General features: G+C 36.7%; 1 protein-coding gene across 1 annotated transcript; it reads left to right on the top strand.

The window, feature by feature from the left end:
- Window positions 1-4,710: 4,710 nt before the first annotated feature.
- On the top strand, window positions 4,711-18,439 carry LOC109003378 (L-type lectin-domain containing receptor kinase IX.1-like; the record flags this gene model as incomplete). The annotated part of the gene is made up of 3 exons (XM_018981492.2): window positions 4,711-4,778; window positions 14,651-16,498; window positions 18,305-18,439. Coding segments are annotated over 3 exons (1,974 nt in total), but the record flags the coding sequence as incomplete, so codon positions are not given.
- Window positions 18,440-20,106: the final 1,667 nt, after the last annotated feature.

Raw genomic sequence — 20,106 nt, forward strand, 5'->3', positions numbered from 1 at the left:
GGAGTGGACGGCTCTGGATCTGACTGCGGAATAATAGGAATGGGTGTACTGGACCAACTCTCCCCGTCACTCATTCCTCTACACTGCACTGTGACCTCTGGTAGGTCATCCAAACTCACAAACTCAGACTCTTGAGGAGCTACTTCACCAACTGTACTAGACTTGTCCTTGTACACAATTTTCTCATTGAAGATTACATTCCCGCTTCTTATAATCTTCCGACCCTGATTGTCCTAGAAACGATAGCCAAACCAATGAAATAACATTTCCTTGACTTAGCCTCAAGCTTACTACGAGCATCAGAATTAATAAGAACATAAGAAAGACAATCAAAAATTTTAAGATGAGAAAATTTGACCTCTTTCCCGCTCCAAGCCTCCTCAGGCAATCCACAATCCAACGAAACTAATGGCCTTCTGTTTATCAAGTATACTGCAGTGCTAACTGCATCTGCCCAGAAAGTAGGTGGTAGCCCAGCATGCAGCCTCATGCTTCTAGCACGCTCATTTATAGTTCTGTACATGCGTTCAGCAACTCCATTTTGTTGTGGTGTCCCAGGAATGATCTTCTCCATTTTGATACCCTGAGTTGCACAATACTCCTTGAACCCACCATCAATATACTCACCACTATTATCAGACCTCAAGCATTTCAACTTCAAGTCTGTCTCTGTCGCAATCATGGCTTTCCAAATTTTGAACACATTGAATACATCAGATTTATGTTTCAAAAAATAGACTCATACCTTCCTGTTGTGGTCATCAATGAATGTAACATAGTAACAAGAACCTCCAAGGGATGCCACTAGGGAAGGTCCCCACACATCAGTGTGCACAAGGTCTAGTGTCTCTGACTTCAGTGTTCTGCCACTCTTCAAGAAACTGACATTCTTTTGTTTCTCCATAATGCAACTCTCACACATACTGAGATCAACTGACTTCAGTTCTGGTAGCTTGCCTCTAGACAGAATTTCTTTCATGCCCTTCTGACTCATATGACCAAGCCTGCAATGCCACAAATCTGATGTGCTCTCTACAACGGTAGTGACAATAGTGTTATTCAAACCAGTAGTCATATAAAGTGTACCAGTTTTCTTACCCAGAGCCAGTACCAATGCCCGTTTGGTGACCTTTTAGGTGCTATCTAAGAACACTACTGAATGACCACAATCATCTAGCTGTCCAACATAAATGAGGTTCTTCTTCTACTCAGGAATGTGTCTAACTTTCTGCAAGGTCCATTTCTTCTTGTTAGGGAGTACAATATCTATGTCTCCCATCCCTACTACATTTAACGCCTCTCCATCAGCCAAATACACTTTTCCAAAATCACCTGCAACATAGTTCTGCATTATCTCCCGATGGGAAGATGTATGGAAGGATCCCCTGAATCAAGTATCCAGTCATCAAGTGGACTATGAACTGCAAGCAATAGTGCATTCTGTAATTCTTCAGTTACCACATTAGCACTATTATTCTCGGTCTTCTTGGAATTTCTACAATTCTTCTTGATGTGGCCAACTTCTCAACAATTCCAGCAAGTTGCCTGCTGACCAGGCATTGACTTGCTCTTGCCCCTATTCTTTGATTTTGATCTGCCTCTATTTGAGTTCATATCTTGTGCTCTCTCTCGAGAGTCAACATTCAGTATTAAACTCGAACCTGAGGTCTCACCTGAATCTCTCCTGCGCGCCTCCTTAGACAAAATAAAATCACGAATATCATCATATTTCAACTTTGACTTATCGACAGAATTACTAACCATCCTCATGGCTTCCAAACTATTTGACAGTGATGCCAATAGTATCAGTGCACGTATCTCATCATCAAATTCAATTTCAACAGACGACAATTGATTTGTGATAGTATTAAAATTATTCAAATGTTGTGCAACAGACGTACTATCTGCCATCTTTGAATTAAATAACTTTTTCATCAGATGTATCTTGTTATTTACTGACAGCTTTTCATACATACTTGACAAAGCCACTATGAGATCCGCAATCGTCTTCTCTTTGATGAAGTTGTGTGCAACAGATCTCGACAGGGTTAGACGAATAATTCCCAGAACCTTTCGATCCAACAAGGTCCAATCAGCAACTGATATGCTATCCAGCTTCTTTCCCAACAATGGAAGATGAAGTTTCTTCCCATTGAGGTAATCCTCTATCTGCATCCTCCAATACCCATAATCCGTGCCATCAAACCTCTCGATCCCTGATACCTTCACTTCTTCCCCAGCCATCGTTTTTTCTTAGACCCGAACCTTGGCTCTGATACCAATTGTTGTGAAAAATTATGACAATAAAGTAAATTCAAATACAGAAAAAAATAAGCAATCACACACGATACAATATTTACGTGGTTCGACAAATTACCTACGTCCACGGGAGCTGCAGAGGATTTTTATTTCTTGAGAAATCACAATACAATGTATGGGACGGCTACTGTTTACTCTAATACATCCCAAATAAAAAAAAATCATTTAAATACTACATGCGGCAGAAACCCTAAAATCTTCAGAAATAGTCATATTCGCTCGAGCGATATGTCGAGCCCGCATCGAGCAAACCTGTTTCCCACCATCGCTCAAGCCATGTGTCGAGCGACTCTTCAAGCGAACTCTCTGACTTCCCTCTGCTCGAGCGGTGTGTCAAGCGGTGTCGAGTGAACTCTCTAACTTTCAATTGCTCGAGCGGTCTGTCGAGCTATCTTGAGTGAACTCTCTGACTTGTCTTCGCTCGAGCGATGTGGACCAGAATCCACAATACTCAACAATAATTAGGTGGGTTTGTTATATGGGTGCTTTTCATCTTCTCCATTCGGTCTTCTATCTCTCTTTCTCTCGCCTTCTCCCGCTTTGACATGGGTTTGTTTGGACGCTTGGGTGGCTTTTGATTTTGGCGTTTCGTCCGTCCATTGTGTTTGGTCTTCTGTCACTCTTTCTCTAGGTTTTGTCTTCTCCTTCTCGGTTGTTATTTCCATGTGGTTCTTTGTGTGGGTTTGTTTGAGACCATTGGCTTGCTCTCTATGTGGGTTTGTTCGAGGTTTTAGAAGAGTTTGAAGGGTTTCGAATTTTTTTGGGTGTGTTTTGTGCCTTTTTTTTACGGTTTTTGGTAGTGCATTTTGGTCGGTTTGAAGGTGTTTGGATCGTTTCTCTTGCTTCTCATTTTGCCTTTCCGTTTTCTGCGTATGGATCTTGGTACTATCTGGGTTTGTTTTAGATGTCTGGGTTTTTTTTTTTCATTTAGCCATTTCGGTGGTGCTTGTTGAAATGCAAAAGTTTTTCCGAAAGTTTTGATTTTTTTCGGGGTTGAAAGTTTTGTTTTTTGTGGGTTCAAAGTTGCGATTTCGTTTCGGTGGGGATGTTGTTGTGGGTTCAAAGTTGAGGTTTTTTTGCTGGTTTAGGTTCAAAGTTGAAGGGTTTCGGATTTTTTTGGGTGTATCTTGTGTGTTTTTTTGGGGTTTTGGGTGGTGCATTTTGGTCGGTTTGGAGATGTTTGGAACGTTTACCTTGCTTTTCATTTTGCCTTTCCATTTTCTGCGTATGGCTCTTGGTGCTGTGTTGGTTTGTTTGGAATGTTTGGGTTGCTCTTTCGGTGGTGCTTGTCGAAGTGCAAGGGTTTTTCCGAAAGTTGCTATTTTTTGCGGGTTGAAAGTTGCGATTTTTTGTGGATTAAAAGTTGCGGTTTTGTTTTGGTGGGGATGTTGTTGCGAGTTCAAAGTTGAGGTTTTTTTGCTGGTTCTGGAAGAGTTTGAAGGGTTTCAGATTTTTTTTGTGTGTCTTGTGTTTGTTTTGGAGTTTTTGGTAGTGCATTGAGGCTTTTTTACTGGTTTTGGAAGGGTTTGAAGTTCTTTTTACTTTGATCCTGTGGTCAATGATGCGATTCGTTTGGTTTGTTTTAATTTTAGTAAATTTACATTTTTTGTTATTTTCGGTTTGATTTCGTGGTTGATGATGCACTTTCTTTTTGTGAAAAGTAGTACATAGAATGCGGATTGTCTTTCCATGTTCTTCATGTATTTTATCCGTCGTATTATTGTGGTGGTGGTTGAATGTTGTTTGCGGATTTGCTGAATTTGCTTATTGGTCTGAGTATTGATTCTGTGGTCGATGATGTACTTTTTTTTTCAGGAATTTTTATTAAAGTTATGCCTTTTGTTACTATTGTTGTTTGTAGATTTTAGGTAATTATTTTAACTCTGGTTTTTCATTTTTTTTATGGTTATATTTTACCTATTCCATATATACGGAGTGGGGGTTCTATTTCAAATGGATGTGCCCTCTTGTGGTCAGTGCATTAAGGGTGCTCTGAGTCCACCGGTTACTGTTGGTGGCTCCGAGAAATGTGTTTTTGAGATTTTTTTTCTCAATAATCATGTAGGTATTTTTTATGCGGTTTTCAAGATTTTTTTTTTATATATTCGATTTAATAGCTTGTTAGTTTCTTGGTTCCTTTTGTTTTGTTGGTTCTGCTGTTCTTTTTTGGTTTCGTTGCTACATTCTGATTTTAAAGATTTTTTTTTTAATATTCGATTTGACAGCTTTTTAGTTTCTTGGTTCCTTTTGTTTTGTTGGTTCTACTGTTCTTTCGTTTTGTTTTAGGTTTTTGTGTCGTCAGTGTATTGGGGATGAGAAAAGGAGATTTGAATACTTTGATTTCTATTTTCTGTGCAAAAATCTTTTCTTGTTTCATTACTTTTGTTTTTGTGCGTCCTTCCTTCCGGATCCATACTTTATGTTCATACTTATATAAACTATTATATATCTTTTATCAAACACTACCTCACTCTCTATTCTCTCCTGATGTTTTCTTTTTGGTCGAGTATACTAAACACTACCTCTCTCTTCTATTCTCTCAATGTTTTCTTTTTAGTCGAGGATTTTGTATTAAAAAACCAAATTGGATTTGGAGTTCTGAACTACAATGTCGCCACAGTAATTCCCCACCCGCCTCCGTTTTATCTTTCTGTGCATTTTGTGCTATGTTTTTTTGCCCTTTCATTTATTACGGTTTGTTTATCTGCGTTGGGGATTGTATTTATTACCATTTGATAATTTCAGTTTCATTGTGAGGTCGATGATGTACTCCCTTTTCCTGAAAAACTGTATGTGAAATTGTCTTTCAGTGATATTGATGTATTTTTTTCGCAATATTATTTTGGCATTCATTTTTGCGATACCTTCAGTTGTTAAATGTACCTCCATTTTGTTGTGATGTATCTGTTGTGTAGAGTTCATTTCTAAATACTTGCAGTTTTAAAAAATGAGTTTTATTCATCTATTTTTTTCTTACTTTCCATTCTTTATATGTGATACCACTGTTTATCTGTGTTCTTTCTTTATATTGCTTTTGTCTGAGACCACTGGTGATTTGTGTTGTGTGTTTCTCCCTTCTGTCGTTAAAGTTGTTCAATTTTTTTTGACATTTCTTTGTTGTGTAGAGTCCATTTGTAAATACTTGCAATTTTGAAAAATGAAATTTTAACCCTTTTTTTTTTTTTTTTTGCATTCCATTGTTTGTTGAGATCACAGTTGATCTCTCTTCTTTTCTAATGTAGCTTCTGTTTGAGACCACAGGTTATTTTTGTAGTGTTTTTCATTTGTTATATTTTTGCATTTTGAAAATTTTTTGGTGGTTTAATGTTTGGTTATGTTGTTCTGTTCAGATTTGTAGCTTTGGTTATTTGTGGTCTTGTGTTTGTACCTTCTGTTGTTAGAGTTACTTAATTTTTTGTTGTTTTTTGTTGTGCATAGTTAATTTATAAATAGTTGCAGTTTGGGAAAATTAAGTTTTTTTCAGTTTTTTTTTTTTTTTTGTCGTTTCTTTGTTTTGTAGAGTCCGTTTCTAATTACTTGCAGTTTTCATAAACGAAGTTTTATTCATTTTTTTTTTACATTCCATTTGCTGCCTCATGTCTGAGACCACGATTTATCTCTTTTCTTTTGTGATATAGCTTCTGTCTGAGACCACGGGTAATTTTTGTTGTATTTTTCATTTGTTATATTTTTGCATTTGAATATTTTTTTTCTTGGTTTAATGTTTGGTTATGTTGTTCTATTCACATATGTTAATCTGATTATTTGTGTTATGTGTTTGTACCTTCTGTTGTTAAAGTTTCTTAATATTTTTTGTTGTTTGTCTGTTGTGGAGAGTTCGTTTCTAAAAACTTGTAGTTTTGAAAAATGAAGTTTTATTGAGTTTTTTTTAAACATTTATTTATTTATATCTGAGGTCACTTTTTATCACTTCTTTTGTCAAACAATGCTTGACTCTCAAAGTCTCTCCAGCTTTGAAAATAATCAAGGTTAGGAAATTTGTGACAGTTAAGTAATTCGGCTAAAATTTATAGATTTATTCAAGATCATTCTCCCTTGTTATCTACTCATAATAGGAAAAAGTTATTTGTGTTGTGTGTGCGCTTTCTGTTGTTAAAGTTCCTAATATTTTTTGTTGTTTGTTTGTTGTGCAGTGTTCATTTCTAAATACTTGCAGTTTTGAAAATTTAAGTTTTATTCAGTTTTTTTCTTTTAACTTTCCACTATTTATATGTTAGGCCACGGTTTATCTCTTCTTTTGTTTATAAAAAACAGTGTTATTTTTCAGTTTTCAATTTTCTTCTATGTGCAAATTATTCATACATTTGTTGATTATTTAATCTGATTAAATATTTAATATACATGAGCATTTACCATTTATAGAAAACATGGCATTACAAGCTTTAGAAAAATAGTGGATGATTCAACTTATAGCAGATCCAGACAAATTCAACCAACAACAACACAAAAATTTCAATGTTGTTTCAATTGGTTCTGTCTAATATGGCCCAGAACTACCATGATGATAGGAAAAAAACAGGTTTATAATTTATCTTATTGTTTAACTTTGTTTACCATTTCTCTATACAAATTTCTGTAAAACAATTAAAACACCCAACTAGGCCAACGTGCATTGCACGTTCCGCCTCCACTAGTATATATATCTATCTATATATATATATATATATATTATATATAACCTAACACGAGTATCCTAACTGGAATCTAATTTAAAGATAGGTGTCGATTTTTTTTTCCTTTTTTTAAAATAATATAAGGTTGCATATTTTAAAAAATGATATATTTGGGATATTACCATTTCACAAAAGATATTATGAGGTTGAAGATGACGGGATGAACAAAAGTAAAACTCGAGGAGGTACGTGGGCTCTCAAGTTGAATTCATAATTCTTTGTTCTACCTACAATAACCCCAGGCCTAATTCCAAGTTGAATTCATGGGCTTTGTTTTCCTTTCAAGGTGGTGGGCTTCGAATATACAGATGGTCGAACGCTTGCATCATATTCAACTTGAATTGTATAATGTTATAAACAGAACTCTTTCCATTCCTTGCCCCGCCTGATTGGAGTAAGTTATATATTATGAAAAATTATTCTTATTAGTTATTATTTATTATCCTACACCCTACATCTTATAAAAAACACACCCACATCCTATAAAAAAATTATAGATGTGGGATGTGTGATGTGAACAGTTGCTGACTTGTAGCAAAACTCATATGTTATATAATTAATATTTGGTACAGAAGTCAATTTTTTGCATTTTTCTTATTTTTCTTTATTTTGATAAGTACAACACATAACATAGTTTGTGATACTCACTATTAGCTTATGAGTATAGGTAGTATATGTGATTTTATTTTATTTGAAAGAGGTAAATTTTTGCTCTTTATAATGATTTAACATGATTCTGAGTATAGTTGTAATGAACTGCCCAATGATGGGGCGTCGACAGGGGGGGTAGTGATCAAAACGACGCCATTTTAATAAAACCCTAAAACCTTTCTTCTCTTCCTTCCCCCCCACACACTTGATGTCTCCTTCTTTCCCCCAACATCTTATGTGCAACCCCGCCATACTTGACTCTCCCTCCCCCCTGAGTCTCCAAGCCACTACTGTCTAGACCAGGCCATCACCATGCTCTTCCCCTGCCGTTAATTACTCGATTTCTCTTCCTCTTTCTCCCTCTATGTTTCTTTCCCCTTTGCCTCTGCTATATTTTTTGCACCGGTTGCAATGCCATGCCACACTAGTAAGTCCTCCATCCATATCTCTTTCGTGCACTCATTTTCTGACTTTGTCTATGCGCTTATTTTCTTTCTCTGACTATGCGCCGACTTTCTCTCCTTGTCCGCGTGTCTCTCGCTCACTCTCGGCCGCTCTCTCTCTCTCTCTCTCTCTCTCTCTCTCTCTCTCTCTCTCTCTCTCTCTCTCTCTCTCTCTCTCTCTCTCCTTTGTGTTTGTTTTGCAACCACCGTGTGCTGCTGTCGCCTAAGCCAACTCCACGCCGCTTCCTAGACTATTGCGAAATGAGCAGCACCACACCGTCCGGCTACTACGAACATAACTTTTCCATTTTGCGCTCCATGCCGCTACCACCATCATCCTCCATATGCACGAGGTAAGTATTAAGCATCTCTTCACCTCCTTGTTCAATGTCTTTGTTCCTTTCCCTCTCCATTTACTTGTCTTTGTCTCAGTCTCTCTCTCTCTCTCTCTCTCTCTCTCTCTCTCTCTCTCTCTCTCTCTCTCTCTCTCTCTCTCTCTCTCTCTCTCTCTCTCCCTCCCTCCCTCCCTCTCTCTCTCTAAAGCAATTCACCAAAGTGAATGCACTCAACATACCAATATTCAAACTTTTTCAACCAGGAGAAAATAAGTTAGCATTAATTATTGCAAATGAATGAGGATGAGGTAATTAGGCTAAGGTAATCAAACTGTGATGCATAAGCCATGCACTTTTAATTCTGAGTTCAAATATTAATGTAAAGCTATATGGTATAATCATCCATGTGTCTATCAGGTGCTTGCATCTTATTCTATACTCAAGTAAAAGTTAAGTTGTTACAGAAGATAAGTAATATAAGAGAGCAACTACATCTGAAGAGATATAGCTAAGATTATAATTGAAATACAGACTTCAGTTGAGAAATATATCATTTATTTGAATTTGATTACTGATGAATTGTACGTATTTGATTTGGACAAGAGTCTTGTTGTAGGATCCTCAAAACCGCCTGCAAGTGCAACAAGGAGTCATGAACATCAAGCTTGGAACACAACAACTGGAAACACGTGAAAACGATGGGTTTGGTAAGAACATCTGCAAGCCGGTCACAACTAGAGATAAAACACACTTGCAATGCTGTGGTAGCAACCCAATCAGGAACAAAATGAAAATCGATCTCAACATACTTACTTTGAGCATGGAAGGCCAAGTAATGCTATATACAGTCATGGAGTGTGCAAACCTTGCATACTACCTTTAAAAAAATGTAGCCTACCATTAAAAAGTGGGTTTTTTCATGTGGTTTCCCGACTTACCAATTTTTTCAAAAGAAGTGTGTGAGACATACACACCTTAGGATTGCATAAATCATTTCTCTAGAAGACTGAGTTGGTAAACATGTATGTAGCGCAAATATTGTCACACCAGAGCTTTGGAGCGAAGGGAAGCACAACACAAGTCATGAAGTAAATACTAAAGAGAAGTGCTACTGTCACAAAGAGATCCAAAAAAAATAAATCCACAAACTAATATAGCTTTACACCATTGCAATTCAGCAATAGTGTTGGAAGGGATTTGTACTTAGCCTATCTGCTTGAGCAAATCACCATTTCATGTTTATGAAAACTCCAAGAGATCAAGTTCTTGCCAAGAAATGCACAAAAAGCACATTTTGAGTGTGAAGCCCAACACACAAAAAGGTCCAAAGCCTCAGAAGAAAAGCCCAGCCTCATTATCTCTCAAACCTGTAGCACTCTCCCTGAAATTTTAGGCCGCTACCAACTCAACCTTTGTCGACCCTTCCTTCTGAATTTTCTCTTGGCCGCATGATCGGAGTATAGGCTTGGAATCATAATTGTTGATTGTCAAAGCATTAGACAAAACTTTCATCCTCTTTGTCTCTCTATCACATTTAGTGTCTCTTTGTCCCAACAACGCATATACACACATTGTGCCCCTTTGCTTGAGATTCCCATAACCAACAGCAAAGCTTAGAACGCCTTGTTCATCCAACAATTTCTCCTCTGCGCTGTAAGTGATTCTATGGATTGACCTTCATGGAATTGCAAAATTATGTTCTATGCGGCTGTGTGAAGTGATGGGATTATTGTGTAATTTGTGATGTGTACTTTTTTCATCATTTTATTATTTGTTGAATGTTTATCACTAGTCTATCTTAAATCTCTAACTATTTGTTGAATATTTACTATCTAATTGTGACTTATGCGTGTAAATTGAAATTTGTAAAACTGTTGGATTCTTATGTTATTAGATTTTTTGGTGGGTGTGTGTGTTTCACTACCCCAAGTCGTGATGATATATTATCTTGGTAGAGCTCCTTTAGTCAATTGAAAGCGCATAAAATTGAGTGACATCACCTGAGTTGTCACCCAATGATAATAAAATTGAGTGACAAAATTAAAAGGGCAAAATGGTAACGCTCTCGGGTCGACATCGTTGCACCTCTGCTGGTGGAGGCCAGATGATGCTTGGCCCTGAACGTGCGGGTGTGGAACTGTACATCGCTTGTTACGAAATCACATGCATGGTTGTTTTCCGTGATATGGCGAAGGGAGTTAGAGTGTGCGGATGGTTCATAGGGGAGACCTTGGTGCATATCTTAATACAATTGTTATTTATAAAACATGATTTTTGGGTTTATAATGTCTTCAATGGAAGTTTTGGTGAATACTTGAGTTTGGTTTTTTGGAAAATGTCAAATATTATATTTCCTTGTATTTTTCTTGTTTGCATAATTTTTCCTTTCCATCTGCTTGCAGTTTTGAGTGTTAGACTTAGTTCCACTTACTAAGATTTTTTGAAATCTCTTTATGGTGGTCTCAGCTCCTTGAAATCGTAGATTTTAATACAGAGGATATATGGTGATGGTTACGAGTATGGAGGTCCGACTCTGCCAAAGAAGTGAAAATTGGGGTTAATTGCCCATTGTAATTAAGTGTTGTTTTTTACTCTTTTTAATTAAATTGGAGGATTGTAATATTCTTTTGTTTGTGGTTTGAAGAGTTGTGGCTTAGGGATAGGCCTGCAACTTGACCAAACCTTATAGTGTCTAAGCCCGACCCAACCCGACAATTTGGTTCGACCCGACTTGCTAAAAGTCGAGTCTGATAAACACTATTTTCTTTTCTTTTCTTTTCTTTTCTTTCTTTTTTTTTTTATTTTCTTATTTTTCAAAGATGGCAATGTCAAAAATCCTATGAGATTTCTGCTTCAACATTGATCAACACCACCTTCTTCAACATTGTTGGAGAGTTATGCTTCTTAGATATTCTAAGTAAATTAACTTAAAAAGATAAGGTACAAAGAAAGAAATGAAGAAAAGAAATGGAGAGAGAAAAATATGTTTATTTGGTAAAGTAAATTAAGCATACTCGAACAAGAGTATTGTGCGATTTAAGCCTCTGCACAACGAGTTTCCTCAATTGCTCCAAATACAACATTTAAATATATATATATATATATATATATATATATATATATATATGTATTATGATTGTGAAAGGGCTTATGCCAGAGCAAAGGCTTTGAGAAAGTGAACGTCCTGGGAGACAAAATGGAGGAAAGCGTTGGAGTTCAGGTCACCGGAGGCCAAGCAAAGGGCTAGTAGAGAGCGAATACGAAGTCGCTTAGGAACTTGATCTAGAATGGCCTCGCAATCGCTCCTTCATCAACGACCCCGACCACGACCCTGAGGTTGAAGCAAAGAGGGGTCACAGGGCTTGAAGCCTAGGCCTTGACCGGCGGCTGACCTTTCTTCTAACACTTAGGAATCACAACACCAACCTCAGGAGGAAGAACATGTTGCTTGGGTAAAGAAATGGAGTGACAAACAAAGGAATGGAGGCAACAATAAATGAGGAAGAGAATGGGAAGGCTAAGGTTTCATTTGAGTGACTTTACGGGTTAAAATTGGCATTTGACGGATACATTAACCCGCATTTTATCGGTTGGGTCGAGTCGGGTCATTCGAACTAGCCGAACCTGCGGTTTTTCTGCCCAGGCCTATTTAGGGATATTAGGGTTAGGATGTATTTAAATTTTTTTAGTACTATTATTTAGATTCTAATTACAACCTTTTTATTTTCCACTGCAAATTAATTATACACATTTATGGAGCATTCGAGCATATATTTTATTTTCACATTGTGCGAGAGGTGTATGACTCAAGCAGCAAACATTCCAGTATCGCGATTGCCGCCAAATTCCAAGCGAAAGCTGGGGCGCCACATTGAGCAACGCCAGTTGGGTCTCCCCGCCTAGTCAATCAGTCTGTTACCTTCCGCTTTGTCTTGAACCCAAACAGTTAAGATAGCGGATAAGGCCTGGCAACCGTTGCATGCTAATATTTAAGGTACTCCACTGTTATAGTGTTATTAATGTTTTGGTTTGTATTCAACGTCGGTGTGTTGGCGCTATTATATATGCCGGCGAAGAATCTGCATATAGTTTTAATGAAGCTCCTTCGCTACATACCATGCACACATCTGGCGCCTAGCGGCGAAAACACAGGCATCATTAAAATATGATCTGAAAGTTGATCTTCAGCCTGCAGTCCGTGCTCTCTATGTCTCCGCCATCCATGCCGTAAATGTGCTCTCATATTCCTAGATGAATAGTAAACAAGTTGACAACATTTTTTTGATGCATATCAAACTTGGGATAATATAATAAAAAGATAATTAGTTATATTAATATTGCATGCTTTGGCATCGAAGAATGAGTCGTGCACCACCAATATTCGTGGATCATGTCGATCAGTACTAGATTACTAATTATATATAAATATATATATATATATATATATATATCTTTTGACAACTGATTACTAATTCTTGAATCGGCAAGAAAAATTTATTTTCTTTGATCACGTGATCAAACCTGTCAAAATTATAATAAGCATTGTTGCATGTGGAATAAGCATTGTTCATGCAGTACTGGACGTATGATGAATACGGACAAATTAAAGACGGGATTGCCATGTTGATCATTGCGCGCGAGGGGCCCCATTTTTTAGAGTTAATTGGAATAAAAGATATATATATATTTTTATATATTAAGAAATGCCATTACCAAAATGATAAAAATAAAACAAAGTAATTATTAGAGGCAAAAAAAAAAAAAAAAAATTTAGAGAAACGCAAAACCTAAATGTTCATCCCGGCCACTTCCATCTTAATTAGTATATACGCTAATTAATTACGTGACACTGCCAACTTTTGAGTTATTTTTCTTTTAAAATTAAAGATCTTAAACATAGACTTAAGACTCAATTTAAATTGAGAAACACTCACAACATATCTAATTTCATCTTATCTCATTTCATCATTACAACTTTCATAAATTTCGACATAAAATACAATAAACAAATCATTTTTTTAAAATTTCAAAATAATAATAATATTAAAAAATAATATTCTAATAATATTTTATTCAATTTTTATCTCAACTTTGCATCACATCTCAACTCACTAGATCGATCCAAACCTAACCTTAGTTATACACTGCGACGTCAATATTAGGATTCAATGTTGGATCATATGACATAACTCAAAAAAATAAATAAGTGCGAGAAAACAAATTAGTCTCAACGTTAATTAGCAAAAACACTCTACAAAGTCGACATGTACATGCATACAACTCATGTAATTTATAACAGGCTAGTGAGCATAAAATAATACTTGGAAATATACACATAATAATAATTAAAAAATGATGTAGATGTATACTTGTAATCGATCCTTTTCTAGGAAATAATTAATTAAAAATGGAGAAAATATTTTTTTTCCCTATAGTATGTACTTGTCGGCTATAGCAGACTACTGCAGTTATGTACGACTGAATAGAATGTTTATTCATGAAGTTCATTTTCAAGCTGATTACGTAGCTTTTGGTATATATGGTTGCTTATAATTAAATTAAATTCATGCATGGGAAGTAGTACTAGTGTGATATAAAACGAAGAAAAGGTAGAAAAAGAAAAAGGATGGATTTAAAATCATCATGATCATAACATGAATATCTAACTATATACTAATGTGATCCAATGTTATTAATGTGAATACCAAAATATAAATCGACATGATATATATTGTAGTACTTCAATTCTATCTCAATGTTAGCCTCTATTATATCAGCCTGAGTGATTTCGTGAATTTTAAAGATCATTTATCAATGTCCGCCTATATATTTAGTAGTATTAATTAAGGCAACCATTGGATTCTAAAATTTAAGGTTGTCACTATAATTCGTTTGTTTTGTATTTCACGTCAGTTTTGTTGTAGACATTGTACGTGTGCCGGCGAGGAATCTGCGTAAAAGTCTCTGCATGGTATTTTTTATTTTTATTTTATAAGAATTAGACTTCCTTTCATTTCATTCCATAAAGGAAGTATATAAATCTGGCGGTTAAAACTCGGCATCATGATCAGATATAAACTGAATTCAGGTCCAACTTCCACGCCATAGCTCTCCAACTTTTCTGCACTCTTGTCTCTCCTCACCTTCGAAGCCGTAGAGATGGCTCATAATAGGGTGTTACCCATGTCAGTTTCAACCCTCGTTATCTTCTTCCTCCTACCGCTTACTCAGTCTATTTCAAAATAACTCGCTTCGAACCCAATGCCGACAACATACTATACTTGGGTGATGCAGCACCATCTGTGGGAACCATTGAGATGATCTACAAATATACTTATTTATGCCGAGTCGGTCGAGCCATCTATTCTGAGAGGGTGCTTCTCTATGACTCAGATACTGGAAAACTCACCAACTTTAGTACACATTTCTCCTTCCTTATCGACACCCAAGGTCGTGCTTCTTATGGCCATGGGTTAGCCTTCTTCTTGGCTCCTGTCGGATTTGAAGTTCCTCTAAATTCAGTTGGTGGATTCCTAGGCTTATTCAACACCACAACTAGTGATTCATCTCATAACCAAATTGTTCTCGTCGAATTCGACTCATTCCCGAATCCAGAATGGGATCCTTCATTTGAGCATGTAGGGATTAATAACAACTCAATTGCGTCTGCAACATACACCGCTTGGAATGCCAGCTTGCACAGTGGAGATACTGCTGATGTATGGATTACTTACGATGCTTCTACCAAGAACTTGAGCGTGTCTTGGGAATACCGAACAACTTCTAGTGCTAATGAGAATACGAGTCTTTCTTTTGAAATCGATCTCATGCAGGTTCTTCCCGAGTGGGTTACAGTTGGATTTTCAGCTACCACAGGTCAATTTGGAGAGCGAACAATAATTCAATCATGGGAATTTAGTTCCAGTTTGGAAAGAAAGGAAAAAAATGCAAAGAATGAAAAAAAGAAAAGTTTAGTCATTGGTCTAACAGTTTCAGCTGGCGTTCTGATAGCTATAGCAATTGTGACTTTTGTAACATTGTGGGCATGGAAGGGAAAGAAAAAAGAAAAGCAAGAGGAAACAACTGAGACTATGAACTTAACATCAATTAATGAAGACCTTGAAAGAGGAGCAGGACCAAGGAGATTTTCTTATGAATATCTTGCCTTGGCCACTAACAATTTTTCGATTGACAAGAAGTTGGGGGAGGGAGGCTTTGGTACCGTCTACAGAGGGTACTTAAATGATTTGGATATAGCAGTTGCTGTAAAGAAAATCTCAAGGGAGTCTAAACAGGGAAGAAAAGAGTACTTAGCTGAGGTGAAGATCATTAGCCAAATTAGGCACAGGAATCTGGTGCAACTCGTAGGATGGTGCCATGACAAAGGTGAGTTCCTACTTGTCTATGAGTTTATGCCAAATGGTAGCCTTGATGCGCATCTCTTTGGCAAGAGGAGTCCTCTGACTTGGGCAGTGAGATACAAGATAGCTTCTGGGTTGGCCTCTGCGCTTTTGTATCTCCATGAAGGGTGGGAGCAATGTGTCGTACATCGAGACATCAAATCGAGCAATGTCATGCTTGATTCTTGTTTTAACGTGAAACTTGGAGACTTTGGATTAGCTCGGCTCATGGACCATGAGCTAAGTCTTGAGACAACTGGATTGGCTGGAACATTAGGCTATATGGCTCCAGAATACATAACCACTGGTAGGGCTAGTAAAGAATCAGATGTATATAGCTATGGTGTGGTTGCATTAGAAATTGCTACTGGAAAAAAGTCAACTGACCATCCAGAAAAGGATTCTGCGATGGGGTTGGTAGAGTGGGTTTGGAATCTTTACGGGAGTAGAAGGCTCCCCATGGCAATTGATGAGAGATTGGGAATGGATTTCGAGGAGAAGCAGATAGTGTGTTTAATGGTTGTTGGATTGTGGTGTGCTCATCCTGATCAAAAAGATAGGCCGTCAATAAGGCAAGCACTTCAAGTTCTTAATTTTGAGGCTACAATGCCAGATCTTCCTTCGAAGATGCCTATTCCTTCGTATCGCATACCTACATCATCAGTTAGCACCGGTGAACCTTCAAATAACGACTAGTCTAGACAGAGTACTAGTTTATCCATGCATGTACGTAGCGTGCCAAAGTAACTCTTCTTTACCCCATCAAGACTGATTCAAGAATCTGCATGTTATGTAAACTTCTTAATTTCTTCAAAAATCGATGATCATTGGTTATCTAGGATGAAACGAGAATTTCTTTTCAAGAGGGGCCAAAACATGTCGATGAAAAGTTCTGAAAAAATTAAATATATCCCATTTAGTGTTAAAAGATTATAAATAGCGAATTCTTTTGAAAAAAATTTGATTTTTATTGGTTTGTGAAAGTACAGAGAAAATTTAATTTGCATAATTTGTTTTTAAATATATTTTATATTGGGTTTGTGAAAGTAAATAATGGGCAAAGTTGAACAGTGAATTAGATATATATTTAATTCGTTTAGATTATTTTTTACTTAATGATTAAAGAAATATTTTTTAATGACTGTGAATTTTATTTTTTTAAAAAATATTTAAAAGTGTTAAAAAAAATGCATGTGAAAAAAAGCATAAAAAAAAAAAACACAAATGAAATGCACTATCGGGAGCCCCTAGCTGGAGCTCCCAGCGGTAGCTGTAGAGACATCCTATTTTTTTAGGTAGTTATTTTTGGCTTTTTTAAAAAAAATTTTGGTGTTAATTGTGTTGTTTATTTTTCAGCCTTCTTATTATGCGCTTGTCATCCTCTCTTTCTTGTATCTCTCATTTTATTTAATGCACTTTGATTACAAAAAATAAAAAATAGAAAAGAAGGGATGACGTACCTTTAAGTAGTAAGGAACAGTACCGGCGTATAACCTTTAGGTAGTATTAAAGTAGGATCAATACAATCATTTTCATTTCATTGGAAATGGACAATAACATTCGACAAATGTATCACTAGAGATTTTATCCCTCAACCAATCAACTTGTGAGCGTGTGAAGAAGCAAAAGAACGATCTCTCTCGATCTCTCTTCGCTACAGAGTCAAGATTCCGGCAGGCAGAGCAAAATGTTTTTAAGCAATCCCCTCGCATGGAAAATGAAATGAGCAAATTGTAGGAATTATGGTTGAGTAAGAAAATCAAAAGAAACTAAATTGATCATATGGGTCTCTCGAAATTTAAAAAAAAAAAAAGAAATCGATATTCCAAATCAGTTCCAAAAGAAAACGCCGCTTCAGATTCTCTCAGACTACGTTTGAAAGTTAAACCTATTTCAACTCATTTCAACTCATCATTACAATTTTTTCAAATTTTAATATAAAATATAATAAATAATTCAACTTTTTTAAATTCTAAAATAATAATAATATTAAAAAATAATATTATAACAATATTTTGTCATCTCAACTCAACTCAGTTCAACATACAAACGCAACCTCAAATTTCTCATATGGAAATCAAAACCCTGAAGCAAATTACATCATAAGATAAAATCTGAATGCAAATTCAATCAAATGATGCGAAAGAAATCAAACCAATGTATATTTCATACAAAACCAGCAAATCAAAAACTGAATGAACAAACAGATATAAATTGAGAACTAAAAAAGAAATTTTGAAGTACCTCTGCGTTATGAACCTGAGGTGAAACGTTGTGAAGAGAAACGTTGTCGTCTGAGGCTTGGGAGAATAAAATAGCTACGTGGGTTCCTTAAGTCTAAGTTGTGCGTTTAGTTGATTGCAAATTTGTCGACGATGATGCATGTGGTGGCCAAGAGTAAGGCTACAATGCCAAATCTTCCTTTGAAGATGTCTGTTCCTTTGTATCATGTACCAATTAACACCATCAGTAAGCTCTGGTGAACCTTTTATAACTACTAGTCTAGATGACGGTCGCTGAGCGTGTGAACTGTACTGAACCATGCATTTTGATCTAGCTAGTCTTCTTGTCTTTTGATTTTCTTTTGTATGTCGTATTGTCTTAGATATACATACAATAATGAAAAAAAAGTCAATTTGCGAGTCCCCTTTTGAGTCAACATAGAGACCAACACACCCGTGACATGTCATCTATTGATGTTAATTAGAAAATGATACATATATATATATATATATTTATATATATGAGTTCTAAAAAATAAACTGAAAAAACTTTTGATATCATCTTTGAATATTTCTTTTGTTAATGCACATCCATGCCACCATAATGCTGCTCTCTGGTATCATCATCATGACAAAGGCCTATGTAGTCATGATATAAGAAATTATATATAGGTGGTAAAACTACTTTAATATTGCAAGTTAGTCGAGGTTTGAATTTAATTTACTACATATAGTGAGTTCCTGAATATGGATTCCATTTAAACCTGTCTAGCCCCGGGCTGCAGGAATCGAAAACAAGGCCTCTTTTACATTTTGGATTGAAGGGAGCTGGCCCAATATATTATTCTCCTCCTCTGTGATTAACGGCTGGATTAAATCAGCTAAACTCGGAAGCTCCTCCCTCTGATTATGCACCAAAAACCTGCAAGTCTTGGGATAAATTGTGCCTTCCGACGACTGAAGAGGGCATGGAATTCCGTAATTTGCAGGATGTCCAAAAATCTTTGTTTATGAAATTTACGTGGAAGCTACTAACGGAGGATACTTTATGGTCTCATTTTTTCCGAGCCAAATATGTCAAAGCACGACATATTTTCCTTTTACCTCGGGGGAAAGGAACTCGGTTTTGCAGGAAAGTGCACTATTATATTCCAGAGGTTCTCAATTGGTCCAGGTGGAAAATTCGAGATGGAAATGTGTCGTTTTGGTGGGATAAGTGGTTGGAGGATGGTCCTATTGGTGCAACACATGATTGTGTGGAAAGTCCTAATTTGATTGTGAAAGATTGCCGAATTGAATGCTTAGGATGTGGGCTTCATTACTCGGTTGATAGGTGATGAGAAGGTTGAGGAGGTTTTGGAAGTTTTGAGTAAGAGTAGAGGTGGGCAAGATGTTTTAGTATGGACAGATAACACGGATGGGAGATTCTCTTCCAAGAGTGCATGGAATTGTGTTAGAGTACGAGCCTCCAATGTGAGATGGGCAAATTGGTTGTGGCATCCTTGCCTCCCAAAAAATATATATGTTACTATGTAGAAGGCTCTTAATAGTTCACTGAGTGTGGATGATAAGCTGCAATTAGTAGGGATCCCTATTGTGTCAAAATGTGTTTGTTGTTTGATAGGTGGGTACAAGGACCTTGACCATGTTCTTACATCTGGCAATTTTGCAAAGGAACTGTGGCAGAGAGTTGCTGCCCAGGTGGGGCTAGGCCGTGTATCAGCCTCAACGTGGAGGCAATTAATAGAGATGTGGTTCCTAAAGGCTTCAAAGAGTACGCAAATGGGACAGCTAGTTAGGCTTTTACCTACTGTCATCACTTGGATTCTCTGGCTGAGGAGATGCCAAGCTCGAATGGATGGGAGGATGGTTTCCAAACAAGAAGTTTGGTTGCAGTTGAAGTATTGGACAACAAGGATTGGAGAAAAACTCAAATCTTCAAAGATGCAGTCAATGCGGGATATAGCCATATTACAGGAGTTTTAGGTTCCTGTGAAGACCCTGAAGCAGAGGCTCCCTCAGATGGTGCAATGGATTCGTCC

Source organism: Juglans regia, chromosome 11, assembly GCF_001411555.2.
Source record: "Juglans regia cultivar Chandler chromosome 11, Walnut 2.0, whole genome shotgun sequence".
Taxonomy (NCBI): Eukaryota; Viridiplantae; Streptophyta; class Magnoliopsida; order Fagales; family Juglandaceae; genus Juglans; species Juglans regia.